Here is a 16,415-nt window from a genome sequence, read left to right as displayed (position 1 = left end):
ATAAATGTTTGGTTTATTTTTCCCTACAGAAGACAAATGTGCTGAAGTCTGTGACTGCACCTACGTGGAGGTGAACAGAAGCAGGTCAGATCTTTCACAGCTTGGTGTGAACCTTGTCCTAGGGGTAGGGAGTGATATATTTTGTGGGAATTTATACTGCAAGTGCTAGCCGTTTTCTGTAGAAAGTGATTCCTTCCCTGGGTGCTGGCTGGTGAGTCTTGCCCACATGCTCAGGGTTTAGCTGATTGCCAATCTGCCCTGGAGGAAAATTCCTTCCCGACCCCAAATATGGCAGAGGCCCTGGAGGTTTTTCGCCTTCCTCTGCAGCGTGGGGCACAGGTCACTTGCTGGAGGATTCTCTGCACCTTGAGGTCTTTAAACCACGATTTGAGGACTTCAATAACTCAGACATAAGTTAGGGGTTTGTTACAGGAGTGGGTGGGTGAGATTCTGTGGCCTGTGCAGGAGATCAGACTAGATGATCATAATGGTCCCTTCTGACCTAGAGTCTATGAGTCTTTGTGACATTACTGGAGCATTGGTCACACCAGTGCCACAAAAAGAACTACAACCTCTGAACAAATAAACACAGTGCAAATAAACAGACTTGTACAGCTATACAAAGCAGGTTACATTCTTTGATGAGCGCCTATAGAGCCTTTAATAGAGCGCTGGCCTGTAAGTGCGGAGGCAGCCAGCACATCTGTTGATGGGGCATGGCACAGGGGTTGCTGTCACCAGACAAAGCCCATGAGGAAAGGGGTTAGCTGACTAAGCAGCATGTGACTGCATGCTGGGGATTACGTAATGGAATGCCCCTGGCTCAGTCTGGAGAAGATGAGGGTTTACCTAAGACCCTGAGGAAGTCACTTCATGGGAATCTGGCAGGAGGCCCTTCGAGGATAGCCAGGAAAGGCAACTCAAGGAGGAGGTTGTGTCCTGTCTCTTCCCTGCTTGCTGAAAGCTTCAAAGACCTCTAGTGGTTGGGACCAAGTGTTCTGAGATACTTTGCTCTTGTTTTGAATCCTCTAGTGATGGTAAAGCCAGCCCAGAAGAAAAGGGTATGAAGTTTTGGCTTTATTTTACCTTCCCTGGCTAGTGAAGCTGCTTGCTGGCTTACAGACCCCTAGTTCTCTGAGACAGATGCTGTTGCTCTGCTACTCAGTACACAGTGCTCCCATGTTGTTATCATTTGTGTTACAATAGCATGTGGAAGCCAGGACCCCAGTTGTGTTAGCCACTGTAGAAACATAATGAAAAACACAATATTGTCCTAATAGGTGCTATCATTCCATGAAGGCAGTTCTCAGTGGATTATTTCATTAATTTTGGCAAGCTGTGTGTAACTTTCCCATTTCCTTGATGTTTAAAACAGTAATATTTAAAAACCATCTCTCTTTACAAAAAATTACTAGTATATAAAATCAAACAGAAGAACACTGAACACTTTATTATATCTTCTTGTAGGTATATCATAGCTGTTGGATGGGATAGAAGAATAAGCATGTATTTTGTAAGTGAAAAATATATATCTAAAATGACTTGGTATTAATATAAAATTATTATTATTTTAAAATGAACCCTTAAATTTTGTGTTTATTGCTTCTCATTCGAAGTGAAAAGGGGAAAATAAAATCTGTTTATAGTCACTGATGTATTAACCATTTCTGTTTTGGGCTAAGACTAAAAATGTTGTCCAACACTCAACCTCCTCCACTTAAAGGTAGGACATGTAAAACTTGATCTCACTCTCTGTAGGTTGCCTAAGGTTCTGTGCCCAGTAAACAAACAAAATTTCAAGGACATGATCCTGCAGAGACATAACATGGGTAACTTATTGCACTGAGGGTGAAGTCCTAGTCCCATTGACTTCAGTGGCAAAACACTGACTGACTTCACTGGGGTCAGGATTTCACCCTGAGAGTAGTTCCATTGAATTCCACGTGGCCACTCAGCACATGAAGTTGGGCTTACATGTAAATCTTTGCAGGATCATGGCCTGGACATTTTGTCTATTTTCTGAATTCAGTACCTTAGGCAACCTGCAGGAGCAAGTAAATGCAAAATTACATTTGACAGTCATCAGGAAGTCATCCAGTTGCTCATCATCAAACACATGGCCAAATCAAAGAGCCTTTAGCAAGCAGTACTGTTACATATACTGCTATTAAAATGCAATGCATGTTTATTATAATATTTAGCCAGATTTTAATTAAAAATTCACTTAAATAGATATTGGAAACATGCAGTTCTCAAACCTTTTGGTTTGTTACTTATTGTTTCTAGCAATATGAAGGGCCTTGTCTGTTCACTTTTGTGTCAGTGGGAATTACTTGCGTTTTAAAGCCATTTGGCTTTTGCACATGTGAGTTAAACTTCTTTTGAGCTGTACATACGTACCTAGTAGAAGAACAAATCCCTGTTGATTGAGGAAATACTGAAAATACACCAACTTCTCTTTTATCTATGTTGTTTGGAACAGGACTCTGCAGACGACCTTCATCACTTTCAGAAACCTCAGCCCTATTGGCAGGATGATATAGTAAGAATCCATCTTGATTCTGTATTACAAATAAAGTTATTTAAAAAAAAATGTCAGATGTTATTTGACACAAAGCTGGATAAATAATTGGACATAGGATTGAACACAGACAATTAGACTTTAGTAATGAGCAGTTATTTGAATTCTTACCAACATATAATTCTAGATAGATAACTTTCACACCTGAGTTTTGAGCAGATTAGAGAGGAACAAGGTAAGCATCCAGGTTGGAAAGGAGGAGGAAAAGGAGATGTAGTAGTTGAGGCATGAAATGATCGAGGTCTGAACAGGAGCTTTTTTTGTTGGGAATGGAGAAGAATAGCTGATTTTGCAGAAGTTTTGGAATGAAAACCAGCAGAATTAGACGGCTACTTCAGTGCGAAGAGGAGAGAGGAGTCAAAAACTGACATCACGGCTGTGAGACTAGGAGGATGGTGGGGCTGTGGACATAATGCAGAGGGGGAGAGAGAGAGAAGAAGGTGATTCTGGAGGAAAGACGATGAGTTCGTTTTTTGAGTGGTTGAGTTATCTTCAAGCTTCAGTGAGACATCCAGCAGAAGATGTCAGAGAGACGGACACAGTCTGAACTGAGGATGGGGGGAGATCTGTGAGTCACCAGCAGAGAGAGAGAAGGTGGTAATAATTAAAGCTGTGTGAGTTGTAGACCCTGATGGGATGGAATGAGGAAAAGCATCTACAAATGAGCTGTATGGTCCAAAAGACACTAATCTCAGTTGTTTTAAATTTCTCACCTGATACTATGTAGGAGATTAGGCTGGAGAGATGACATAGGTTCTTGTGTGTGAGCAGCAGGAGCAGGGAAAGTCTGTGCCTAGGTGCCTGGGTCTCTTTCTCTTGCTGAACAAAGGGAAAGGAACAGCAGTGTTTCTTTTATGTCCTCTTTTTTCATTTAGAGCTGTGGCCACAAGGAGGATATTCTATGTATTGCTCAGTGTCCACCTACTCTTCTTGCCACCTCCAGTTATGATGGTGAAATTATCGTTTGGAATATGATCTCAGGACACATATACCGCAAACTTCACACATCTTTTCCCACTCACTGTGCTGGCACAGAAGGTAAGTACTGACTAAGGAAACTACAGGGAACACAATTCCTAAACACTTTCCAGCTTAACCCTTCATTCAAAATCTTTTTTGGAGAGATGTGGACCTTGCATGTTACTGCAAACTATACTATTAGGAGGACACTTAATAAATTCAGTAGAACAGGAAGACAGCATGGTAACTGTACAGCATATAAAATTATTGCAATGTAGGGCAAGGGAGCAGTGCCATACCATTGGCTTAGTTAAAGCTGTTATCTCTAATGTAATAAGCAAATCAAATAATTTGTAGTAAATATCAAGGACAAAGGATGAAGCTGATTATATTTGTTTTCTTGGTGTGTTTTGGGGGTATAAATACATGAATAAATATTTGTATTACAGTAGTGCCTGCCTAAAGGCTCCAAATGAGACATTGTGCTATGTGTTCTGTACACACACACACACACACACACACACACACACACACACACACAGAGTGAGAAACAGTCCCTGCCTTGAATAGCTTGTGTTCTAAATAGACAACCCAAAGGAAGGCTTATTATGCTCATTTTATAGATGGGGAAACTGAGGCACAGAGCAACTAAATGACTTGCCCAAGGTCAGGCAGGGAGTTTGTGGCAGAGCAGAGAATTGAACCCAGACCTTCAGAGTCCATCTAGTGCCTTAGCTGCAAGGCCATCTCTTTCTTTAAGCATTATAACTGAATGAACAATTGTTATTGTTAAGGTTACATGCTTAAGAGTATAAAAGTATTTACAAGTTCCTTCTTCTGGTTCCTCAGACCATGCTCTGTCTCCTCAGCTCTGCAGAGCAGCAAAGGGGATGGAAAGCTGCCCTAATAGGGCATCTGGAGATTCCCTGGGCATGGTGGAATTCCTGACTGGCGTAACTCAGAAGTTCACAAACTTCATTTCACTGTGACTCCCTTCTGACAACCAAAGTTATTGTATGACCCCAGGAGAGGGGACCGAAGCCTGAGCCAACACGAGCCCCGCTGCCCCCGGTGTGGGGGAGTAAAGCCAAAGCCCAAGTCCCACCGCTCCACCACTTGGTGCCGAAGCCCAAGGGTTTCAGACCTGGGCAGGGGGCCTGTAACTTGAGCCTGGGTGCCCAGGGCTGAAGCCCTTAGGCTTTGGCTTCGGCCCTGAGCGGTGGGGCTTGGGCTTTGACTTTAGCCCTGAACCCCAGCAAGTCTAAGCCAGCCCTGGAGACCCCATTAAAACAGGGTTGCAACCCACTTAGGGGTCCCAACTCACAGTTTGAGAACTGCTGGCATAACTTATATCTGGTGCATTGGGAGGTATGGGGGGGCATGGTTACCAGGCCTTTCATTCCAGTGGTCCTCAATGGCCTGCTGGCCCTAGCAGGCTATTACCGGTCAGAGTCAGACGTCCTTTCAGCAGTTCCATGGGACCTGACTATGTAACTGGTGCTGAGAAGCAGCTCCACATCACTTTCTGCCCCATCTTGACTGTCCTTGGGATCGGTCAGGCTGGCACTAAGCTCCCCTATGCTGGAGTCTGGGGCACATGTATCCTTTAGTCCCATGGTAACAGGGTCAGAATTTGGCCCCAAATTGATATTCCAGTGGTTGGTCTGGCCTGTGGAAATGACCCAACTTCCCCATCAGGTTCAGTCCTGTGTACATAAGAATGGTACAGAAACATTTTCTGCCATGGCTCTTTATCTAGGTTCTTGTACCATACACATCACTGGTGTCCTGCTTAGCATGTTACATGCTCTGCAATACTACACATTTTCTTCCTAAGGTACACATATATTAATACAGCACTGATGAGGCACATTTCCAAATGCCTTCACTCTGAAGAAATGCAAATGTGCTGTTATACACTTACAGACATTTTCTTATTGTGTACTAAAATTCTGAGCATTCCTAGAAGTAGAAAATATTTTGAAAAATTTTCCATAGTAATTATAAAGGAATTGCTGTCGAAGAAAAACGGCATCCTTGCCCAAAACATAATTTGTACTTTCTTCCTTTCACATCTCATCACTAGCATCCAGATATTTTGTTCTAAGGTTGCGTTAACTGAAAAACTACTAACACAAGGAGGGGTGGAACTTTTTAGCTGTTAAAAGAAATCTATGTAACAATTGCTTTAATTTATCATAATTAAAAATTGCGCAACATATTTTATTATTAATAAAGTATTTATTATCCTTTTATTTATTTGTACTGTGGTGGTACATCAGAGCCCTCGTCATGGACCAGGAATTCATTGTGCTAGGCATTGTACAAACACTGAACAAAAAGATGTTCCCTGCCTGAACCAAAGAGATTACAGTCTACGTAAATTTCACTCAGAATGCCCACAGTCTCTGACGACAGACAGTGGCTGTCATTGCACATGGTAAAAACTAGAGCTGGGTGGAGAACAGAAATTCCAGTTCGTGGAGGATTTTGAGATTTCTAAATTTTGTGTTCATTCTGAATCGGAACAAAACCTGAAAATTAAATGCTCCAGGAAAGAAAATTTCAATTAACAACATTCTTTTCAAATTTATCCAAATATTTTGTTTCAACAAAATCAAAACAGTTTATTTCAGTGTTGACTTTTGACTTTATTATATTATATAATGCACAATACAGAATTTTTAAAAATTCAAAATGGAAAGTCATTTTAAAAGGAAAGATCAAAATGTTTTGTTCAGAAAAAGTTGAAATGTCTTTTTTGAACTATTTCCCCCCTTTCTCTGAAATTTCATGAAAAACAACATGATTTTGCAAAGCATTTTTATTTAAACTGAACTGTGTTTTTCCCAAGGAAAACTGTTGTGTTGAAGTTTTCCCAACCAGCTTCAGTAAAAATCACCAGTGCTGATATATTTATCATCAACACATAGAGAGGTTTAGTATGTCTTAAAAGCAAGTATAGATGATAAATAATGAGTTGTGCATTATGCCTACTTAGAGAGAGCGCAGTAGGAATTTAATTGTTATAATCTAAATATGGTGGAAAATAATACCCTGATCTCTGGAAAACCTGCTGTTACAATATAATTCTATTTTATCCTTCACTAGAGAACAATTAAGTTGTGTTCAAGATTTAAGCAGGCTTAGAATGAACAAATCAATCTTGTTCTTCTTTTTCCTTCCCAAGCTGTAGACACAAGTATTACTCAACTCGTATTTCTGAGGACTCGCGCAGTGAAATTTGAATCAACAGCAGCCTCTCTTATTTCCAATGGGCCTCAAGGTAGGAGTTAATAATGCTAGCGTTTATTACAATATGTTGCATCTCTAAGAAACAGGATTTTTAAAAAATGATTCATGCTACTAAACTGATTTTAAAAACTCCAGACGATTATGGTTTTTCCAGAAAGAGCATTAAACAATCTTTACCTTCTATGGGACCATAACTAATTGCCGCCTTTAATCAAACTCAGTTCCCACAACACCTTGCACTCTGGAAACCAACTTCCAGCCAAGAAGAAATGAACAGCTTTCCCTTCAGAGCCCATCAACAGCTCATTCCTTAAACCTGCATAATCTTTCTAAGGCTACATCTACACTATGAGTGGGAGGTGTGATTCCCCTGCTTGCATACACATATTCACACTAGCTTGATGAGAGTTAGTGCAAGCAGAAATAGTGGTGCGGGTGGCCACAGAGCATGGGCAGTGGCAGCAAGGCTTAGCCACGCCAGGTATGGGCTTATATTCAGCACAGCTAAACTGTGTATCCACTGCTGCTGCCCCCGCTACTGCAGCTACTTTACTATTTGCACTTGCACTAGTTCTCATCCAAGCTAGTGCGAATATGTGCATGCAAGCATGGGAATCGCACTCCCAGCACGTACTCTAGAGTCTAGGCATAGCCTAAGATACAGCCATTCCTATCCATCCATCCAGCTAAAACTCTCATCAAGGTTCTCAGCATCTTGTCTCAATTAAAGTAACAACCTTCTCTCTGGCCTTGACAAGTGCAGTCTTGCCTTGCTCAGATCCATTCAAAATGCTGCTTCAAAGGTAATTTCCTAGCTCATCGCTGTGATCAAGTCACTCCTCTTTGCTTTCCTCAACTAGCCACCATTTCTCTATTGCATCAAACAATCTGCTTGCATTCACTTCCAAGGCCCTTCACAGCCTGTCCCCACATTGCCTGTCACCTCTCATTTACTGCTGAGATATCAGCTCCCACCTCTGATTGGCCCATGGGAGAACTTCCATTGCCCACTTGCTGAATTTTCAAATAATCACCTTTGTGCTTTCCTCATGGTGCCTCTCACACTTAGGAGAAGTTCCCTGTAAACATCTGCAAAGCTACGTCCTCCAAAACCCTCCTTTGTCATGATGCCTACAAAAATGTTGACAACGATTAGGCCACTAATGTGCTGAGACCACAGCCTGTCACGTTGACCAATATTGTCTCATTGTTTCCTTGTACTCCTCTGTCTGTATCCGTCTCTTGTCCCTTGTCTTATTGTAAAGCTCTTTGGGGCAGGGACTGGGTATCTGTTGTGTGTTTGTACAGTGCTTAGCACAAGGGGATCCTGGTACTTGACTTGGGCTCCTGAGTGCTACGATAATACAAATAATTAATAACTAATTACTGTTGAGTTATGCAGCACAACCTCTGGGACCTAAGCTGCCAGTAGGCTGCCCCAGAATAGAATTTAGGGCTACTCTACAGCAGGATTCTCTAACTGTTTTTGTACCACTTGGATTGATGCTTCCTCTTGTTTTTGCAATCACATTACATCCCTGTAGCAACTACAGCAATTGTTTACATGGAAAACTAATATGGGAAAGTGCTTACACTGAATTGAAAGAAGCTAAAAATACATTATAGCTAGAAATGAGGAGGCAGAACCAGCACTGCGTGAATGGCTAGCTCACCGTAGATCAAGTGCCCTGTAGGGGAGATATTGATAATAAAATTATGATGACTTTTTTCATTAGTCATTACAAACTTGTTTGCATCTTTTCTGAACATTAAGATATAGCTACACACACGTTATAGCTAGGATGGTTGGAAATATAACAATACAGTATACTCCTGATTATCTGAATAGCATGGGGGGGACACGGATTTTATCCACATAATTGGGAGTTGGGATAATTTAGAAGGCAGGACAGTGAGCCCTCTGCAGCGCCACTGTCATGGGCCTGCTCACCCACAATTCTGGATGCCTGTGCAGTAGCGATCAGTTGAACAAGGAGGGTTATGAAACAAAAGTTCAGCAGGAAAGAAGTAACACTCTTTCTGTGAGCTTGCTGTAAAGTCTGTATTATTTCTGAGCCACCACCTATAGCACTGTCCTGCCAAAGGATGTCTCTGCAGAAGATAAAGATCCACCTTATAGTGCCCAATGAAGCTGTTAGGTGTAGACCAGGGTGTCTCAACCTTTTTCTTTCTGAGGCTTCCCCAACATGCTATAAAACCTCCACAGCCCACCTGTGGAACAACAACTGTTTTTCTGCATATAAAAGCCAGGGTGGCATTAGGGGGAAGCAAACAGGACAATTGGATGGGGCCCCGCGAAGCTAAGCTGCTCAGGCTTTGGCTTCAGCCCCGGGTGCTGGGGTCAGGGCAGCGTGGGCTTTCTGCCCTGGGACCCAATGAGTCTAATGCCAGCTCTGTTTAGCGGACCCCCTGAAACCTGCTTGTGGACCCCCAGGGGTCCTTGGACCCCTGGTTGAGAACTGCTGGCATAGACCAAGTGGCTGCTTTGCAAATTTCCGAATTGGGCGCACTTGCTCGTTCCACCCGTGAGGTTGCTAAGGATCTTGTGGCGTGTGCTTTGATCCACAGGTGCTGGTGCTGGGGTGCTGCCGCACCCACTGGCTTGAAGTAGTTCCCATCACATACAAGGTTTATAGACAGTTTGGTTCAATGGCTCTCAGCATCCCCACAATACAAATTGTTCTAGCACCCTGCCTTGATCCTTTCTGGGACAGGAGCCTCTGATGATTTGTAGGCTTCCACAATAAGTAGTCTAATCCACCTAGTGATGGAGGACTTGGAAGCTCTGAATCCCTGGCATTTTGGTGGAAGAACACAAATAGAGAACCTGATCTTTTCATGGATTCTGTACACTCGCAACAGATTTTCAATGCCTTTCTGATATCTGAGGCGTGCCACACCTTTTCAGTTGGATGTTGTGGTTTTGGACAGAACAAAGGTAGCACAACCTCTTGGGAAGTGTGGAAGGAGGAATTTACCTTAGGAAGAAGGGATTTTACTGTCCTGAGCACCACCCTGTCTTCATAGAACATGCAGTATGGCTCTTGAATGGGTAAGGCTGCCAGCTCCCACACTCACCTGGCGGATGTGACAGCTACTAAGAAACGAGTCTATGGATAAATAAAAGGCCAATACAGAAGTCAAAGGCTCAGAGGGACGATTTGTCATGTCAAAGGTCCCGTTTTAAGAAAAGTGGCCTGACTACTACTGTGGCTAATCGGACTGCTAGGAGGACTCTGGCTACCTGTGGATTGTCTGTCAGGGAGCCCAAGGATCCTGCAAATACCATGCTATTAAGAGCAGACACCTGACATGCAATGGTCCTGGGCTGCAAGCCTCTCTCTATGCCGCCTTGGAGAAAGTTCAGAATGATTGGAATTCCTGGACTTCTGGGATTTGCATTGTACTCTTGACACCGATTGTTGAATCTGGACCAGATAGAAGAGTATGATATTCTCGTAGACAAAAACAGTATCTTAATGATTCTGAAGGACAGACTGAGACCTTCTAGAGTTTCCCTCTCAAAAGCAGGCTGTTAGTTGAAGCTGTTTCAGGTCCAGATGAAGAAGGGGACCTTGTTGAGAGGATGCCCAGTTTCCATGGAAGCTGGAGTGAGGGCTCCAGTTTCATCTCTGTCACAGCTAAGAATCAAGGTCTCCTCTGCCAATGAGGAGTTATCAGTGTTACCGTTGCCTATTCTCTTTTTATTTTCTGGACCACTTTCCCCAGTAGTGAAAAGGGTGGAATCGTGTAAAGTAGGCCCTGTGGTCAACCATGCAATAAGACATCTGTCTGCGTGGATCTCTGGTCTGCCTCCTTTGTGAACTGTTTTGGCCTCTTTGCATTCTTATCATTCACAGGTTGGTTAAAGGGAGGCTGAACGATGAGACTGAAAACCTCTTGATTTCAGGCACCATTCAGTATTATTGATCCTGTGCCTGCTGAGCCAGTTTGGATTTTGGTTCAAGTCCCCTTTGATGTGGATCTCTGAGGAAAATGAGGAACCATTCCACCCTCCTCATTATTTCTGTTACATCTGTGTGTAGTGCTGGACTCTTTTTCCCTTGGTTGTTTAAATATGTGACCACAGTCCTATTGTCTGATTGAAGCAGGACATGGTTCCTCCTTAGAGTGGGCAGGAACCTTCCCAGAGCTAGCTTGGCAGCTTTAGAAGGTTGACGCTGTGAGCCTTTTCCTCTGTCTCCAGGGTCCTGGGCTGTTTGAGTCTCCAAATGAGCTCCCTGCCCTCCAGGCTGGCGTCGGTTGTGAGGACTAAAGGATCTGGAAGCCAGATGGGACGTGCCTTGGTGGACATTGTTGTGGGCGGACCACCATTGTAAGGAGTTGAACACCTGTGTTGGAACCTGTACTAGATCTTTCATGTGTTCCAGGGAGTTGTCCCACACCATTAGTACGAAGGATTGAAGACTTCTGATGTGTGATTGTACCTGTGGAGTGATCGCTGTGCTTGAGACCAGGAGTCCTAGCAGTTGGGGGCATAATGCTATGGTAGATCTCCTGCAGCTCTGGATAAAGAAAATAAATTCTTGGATTGATGGGCACATCTTTGCTACCTAGGTGTCTATTTCTGCCCCTAGGTGGGTTATTCTGGTGGATGGAACCAGAGAAAAAACAGTTACCTACCAGTCAGTGTTCTTTGAGATGTGATGCAGACATGTATTTCATGTGGATGTGTGCATGCCCTGTGCACCAGAGCCAGAGAACTTTGCCTAGCAGTACCCATGGGGCGGCACTCGCACCCTGCAGCCGTAGTCCCTCCCCTGGCTGTATAAGGGTGCACCAACCGAAACCCCTCAGATCCTTCACACTGAATGTCAGAAGTACAGACTCTGATGCAGAGGAGACAAAGGGTGGGGCATGGAATACATGTCTGTGTAACCCTTCTGCCTGTCTGAGTTGGCAGCAACAAGGGCCAAGTTCAGTATCTAGGGGTTCTGTTTCAATAACACAATGCAAAACCAGCTCGAGCCCCAACCCAGTGACTTGGGACAATTACATACCACCCCCCTGGGCACCTCTAAGAGGCAATACTTTTCCTCTCGCAAGCACAGAGTCTGAGTGTAGCAAAATCCTTTTAATAAAGGAGGGAAACAATGCGGCATTATGTTGGGGAAACACCACAAACAGGATTCATAACACAAACCATGAGCAAAAGACCCACCCCCACGTAAGTTTGGCAGTGTCCTTTCCCCCTCGGGGTCTTAAGTCCAGCAACCCAAAAATCACCCAAAAGTCCAATAACCCAGAAGTCTCTGTCCCTGGTCAGTGCAGTTCAAAAATTTATCTGCAGAGTTTTACCTCCCAGCCTTGGTGGAAATGGGGCGGGGGGCCACGCAGGGGTGTTAAGGGGCACCTTACATGGTCTGAAGCCGACTACCGCGCCTTGCCGTGGGGTTCTGCGGTAGCCTTCACCATGAGCCGCTCCACTCTACCAGCCGTCCCATGAGCTGCTCCAGCTGTCCCGCAAACTGCTCTACTCCACTAGCCGCTCTAGCTGTCCCACAAACATGTTCTGCTCTGGTCTGCCAGCTGTTCAGCAATATATCTTCAGGGCCCCCACAGCAATTTTAGCTCTTTAGTGATTTCAGCTTGTAGTAGGAGAACCCCAGTAATGGTGCACCATTAACCCAAAGCGAATTCAGCTCAGCAGCCTGTAACTAGACTCCTAATGGAATCAAAACTAGCTATGATATTCTACAGTGGAGAAAGAAGGAGGTACAAATGATTCTTCCAATCGTCAAAAGGGACCCATACCATCAGTTACACATATCTGACCCCAACTTCTCTCAATTCACTGGGCGTTGGAACCCATGTCCCTTGTCTAGCGAGTGCTACTTAGTTGATGGCGAGTCCCTCTGTCATAAAACAGTTCCACTGTCCTTTAGAAGCAGCAAAGAATCCTGTGGCACCTTATAGACTAACAGATGTTTTTGCAGCATGAGCTTTCGTGGGTGAATACCCACTTCTTCGGATGCAAGAATACCCACTTGCATCCGAAGAAGTGGGTATTCACCCACGAAAGCTCATGCTGCAAAAACATCTGTTAGTCTATAAGGTGCCACAGGATTCTTTGCTGCTTCTACAGAACCAGACTAACACGGCTACCCCTCTGATACTTTCCACTGTCCTTGATTCACATAATCAGGGTAACAACACTTTATTCTTCCTGCCCCAATAACAAAGAAACTGGGGATCCCACAGCAGCCAAAGTGACCATTTGGACTGCTGTGGGCTCATGCTAGGTGGGGTGGGTGTGCCTATGCAAACAAGATCAGCCCCTGAAGTTCTTTTCCACAACTTGCCACAATTCACCACCAGATGTCAGGGTAGAGCTCATCCTGACTCTGCTTACATCTGCATGACATTCTGAAGAACAATAATGACAGGTAGGTAACTTTTTTCTTCTTTGAGTAGATGGAGCCTTGTATTCCCTGTGGGTGACTCGCAAGCAGTATTCGCAGGAGGTGGGCTCATAGTCTATTTAAAGGACTGCAGGATTGCCTTCTCAAAGTTTGCATCTGATCTGGATGCCACCATAATGGCATAGTGGTTTGCAAAAGTTATGCACAGAGGACCAAGTAACCACCCTACAAATGTAATTTAGAAATGCAAATGTTGCCTGAACTCTCTTGGAATGAGCTCATATCTGTAGAAGAGGTTTAGCCTGGGCTACTTTGTATGCTATCATGATACAGGAAATTATCTACCTGGACATTGTGTGTGAAGACACTGCTTGGTCCTTCATTTGGGTTGCCTGTGAACAAACAGATCAGGTGAGGAATGGAAAGGTTTAGTTCTATCTAGCTTAAAAAGCTAAACATCTTCTGAAATCCAAAGTGTGAAGATGCTGCTCCTCTGCGGTTGAATGTGGCTTAGGGAAGAACACTGATAGATATATAACTGGGTTCAAGTGAAACTGGGAAATCACCTCAGATAAAAAAATTAAGGTGTGGCTGCACAGTTACTTTGTCTTTGGAAAACTGCATGTAAGGAGGATCTGCCATCAATGCCTGCAACTCTCATACTCTCCTTGGAGATGTGATTGCTACAAGGAAGGCAGTTTTCTGACACAGAATGGGGAAAGAAGAAATTGCCAGAGGCTTGAACAGAGGTCCTGTAAGACATGCTAAAATAGTATTAAGATCCTGCAAAGGAACCAACTTTTTAACCATCGGGTGGAGATGAGTGATTTCTTTCAAGAACCGCACTGCCATGGAGTTAAAAAACACTGACTTCCCACAGGTGGATGAAATGCTGAAATCTCTGCCAGATGGACTCTCAGTGAACTAAGTGCAAGATCAGAAGACTGAGGGCAAGTCTACACTACTGTGCTACATTCGCACAACTGCACCAATGCAGCTGCGCTGCTGTAGCACATCTGGTGAAGACGCGCTATGCCGACTGGAGAGTGTCTCCCGCCAACATAGCATGGTGTGGACACTGCTTTAAGTTGATGCAACTTACATCACTCGGGGGGTGTAGTTGGAGTGCACTGATTATTTCCTACTAGGTGAGATTTGGACTGGGAGATTCTTGAGGAGTTTGCTGGTGAGGGAGATTGACTGGTGTGGCAGGGAGCTAACAGCCTAATTTCTAGCAAAGCTCACTCTTGCTGAGGCAGAAAGGTGTAAACAGAGACTCTGGGTGTCCCACGCAGCCTGTTACACCCTTGCAGCCCCTGGGGACCAAAATGTTATATCCTTGGGGGCAGCTGGTTTAGGAAGAAATCACTTGAGGCCAGACAACAGACAGCTAACAAAACCACCATTTTATTTACAGACTCAGAGAACTCACCCAGCTGGCTGAAGCTGGCTGAGCTATCCCCTAATAATCTAACTCAGTTACCATAGGAACCAAAAACCATGACAACCAAATACACAACATATTCCTCCCCCCCTAATAAGAACATCCCCTAAATAAAACACACACTAGACTAGAGAAGGAGGGTAGACTGCCTCCATTCCCGGCTAAACCCTGGGGATTATTTTGCCCCATAACCATGGGTTCGCCCTAGCTAAAGATCCAGCCGATGAGGAGGCCTTCTGTCTCTAGGTGGATTACGGCGAACTTCTGGTGTTGTTGCACCCGAAAGTACCATGGGCTCAGGGTCCGCAGCACGAACGGGTGAGGAGGTGGTATCAGCTCGTGCTGGGCAAAGGGGCATCTCAGCCGCCGGCAGTAATGGAGGAGGACAGTCAGGAATAGGTGATTCGTGATTCGGTGTCTCACCAGAAGAGGTGAAGTCAGACCCCTCAATTGCAGATGTGTCCTGAGGACTGGCATGACCTGGCAACAGCTGATCTACATGTCGCCGCCAGGTAAGATTCTCTGCAGTCCGGACTGTGTAGGAAACAGCCCTGTTTGAGTGATGACTGTGGCCGGGACCCATTTAGCTCTGGAAGTATAATTCCGAGCCAAAACTGGCTGTCCCGGGCTAAAGGTTCGGTCTTTTGCTCTGGGTGCCCGTCTGATGACTTGATATTGCTGCTGATGTTGCACAGTTTGTCTGGGTTCAGAAGGTTTCAGCAGATCAAAGCAAGTGCGCAGCTGTCGTCCCATCATTAGAAAGGTTGGGGATGCCTGGGTCGTAGCATGAGGTGTGTTTCGGTAGGAAAGTAAGAAGGTATCCAGATGCTTTTGAATGGAGTGTTGTCCCCTTGCTGATTTCAAAGCGTTTTTCATTGTCTGCACAAATCTTTCAGCTAATCCATTGGTGGATGGATGATACAGTGCTGACGTGATGTGGTGTATCCCATTTGCCTTCATAAAATTTTGAAACTCCTGAGAGACAAACTGCGGTCCGTTGTCGCTCACAAGTTGTTCTGGCAGACCAAAACGACTAAAGAGTCCTCGTAGTTTTTGGATAGTACTCTCTGCAGTAGTGGACTGCATTATAGAGACTTCTGGCCATTTAGAATGGGCATCTATTGCCACCAAGAACATGCTTCCTTCAAGGGGGCCAGCAAAGTCAACATGAATACGTTGCCACGGGTTTTCAGGCCAGTCCCATGGGTGTAGGGGTGCCCACTGGGGTGCATTCCTCACACCCTGACATGACATACAAGCTTTTGCCTTCTCTTCAATAGCACTGTCCAATCCAGGCCACCAAAAATAGCTTCGTGCAATTTCCTTCATGCGCACTATTCCACAGTGACCAGAATGTAGCTGTTCTAACAGCTGTGATCTCAGTGGTGGTGGAATAATGACACGTCTCCCCCACAACAAACAACCAGATTGGACCGATAACTCCGTCCTTCTGGACATGTAGGGAACAAGGTCAGATGAGACCGGAGAGGTTTGTCAAGATTTTCCATGCATCACCAGGTCCATAACTTGGGACAATACTGGGTCAACGCGGGTTGCCTTCTTTATCTGAGTAGCAGTGATGGGTGTATTCTCTACCTGTTCAAAGTAGAAGATTTCCTTTTGGGCACTATCTTGATGTTTGACCGGCAAAGGCAACCTTGAGAGGCCATCTGCATTGCCGTGCAGAGTGGATTTCCGATATTTGATTTCATATGTGTGTGCTGAAAGTAACAATGCCCAACGTTGCATACGACTAGCAGCTAATGGGGGA

The 16,415-nt window shown here is 44.5% G+C and overlaps 1 protein-coding gene across 3 annotated transcripts in view; it reads left to right on the top strand.

The window, feature by feature from the left end:
- The window catches only part of LOC123370131 (WD repeat-containing protein 49-like), a 90,200-nt gene that overhangs the window by 51,041 nt on the left and 22,744 nt on the right, over positions 1-16,415 (top strand). For all 3 annotated transcript variants that reach the window (XM_045016395.1, XM_045016387.1, XM_045016403.1), the window contains 5 exons: positions 30-84; positions 1,468-1,513; positions 2,483-2,542; positions 3,457-3,619; positions 6,732-6,827. In XM_045016395.1, the coding sequence (XP_044872330.1) occupies positions 30-84; positions 1,468-1,513; positions 2,483-2,542; positions 3,457-3,619; positions 6,732-6,827 (420 nt within the window). The remainder of the gene's footprint in view (positions 1-29; positions 85-1,467; positions 1,514-2,482; positions 2,543-3,456; positions 3,620-6,731; positions 6,828-16,415) is intronic.

Source organism: Mauremys mutica, chromosome 1, assembly GCF_020497125.1.
Source record: "Mauremys mutica isolate MM-2020 ecotype Southern chromosome 1, ASM2049712v1, whole genome shotgun sequence".
In the NCBI taxonomy this organism is placed as follows: Eukaryota; Metazoa; Chordata; order Testudines; family Geoemydidae; genus Mauremys; species Mauremys mutica.
This window is presented reverse-complemented; position numbering and strand designations above follow the sequence as displayed.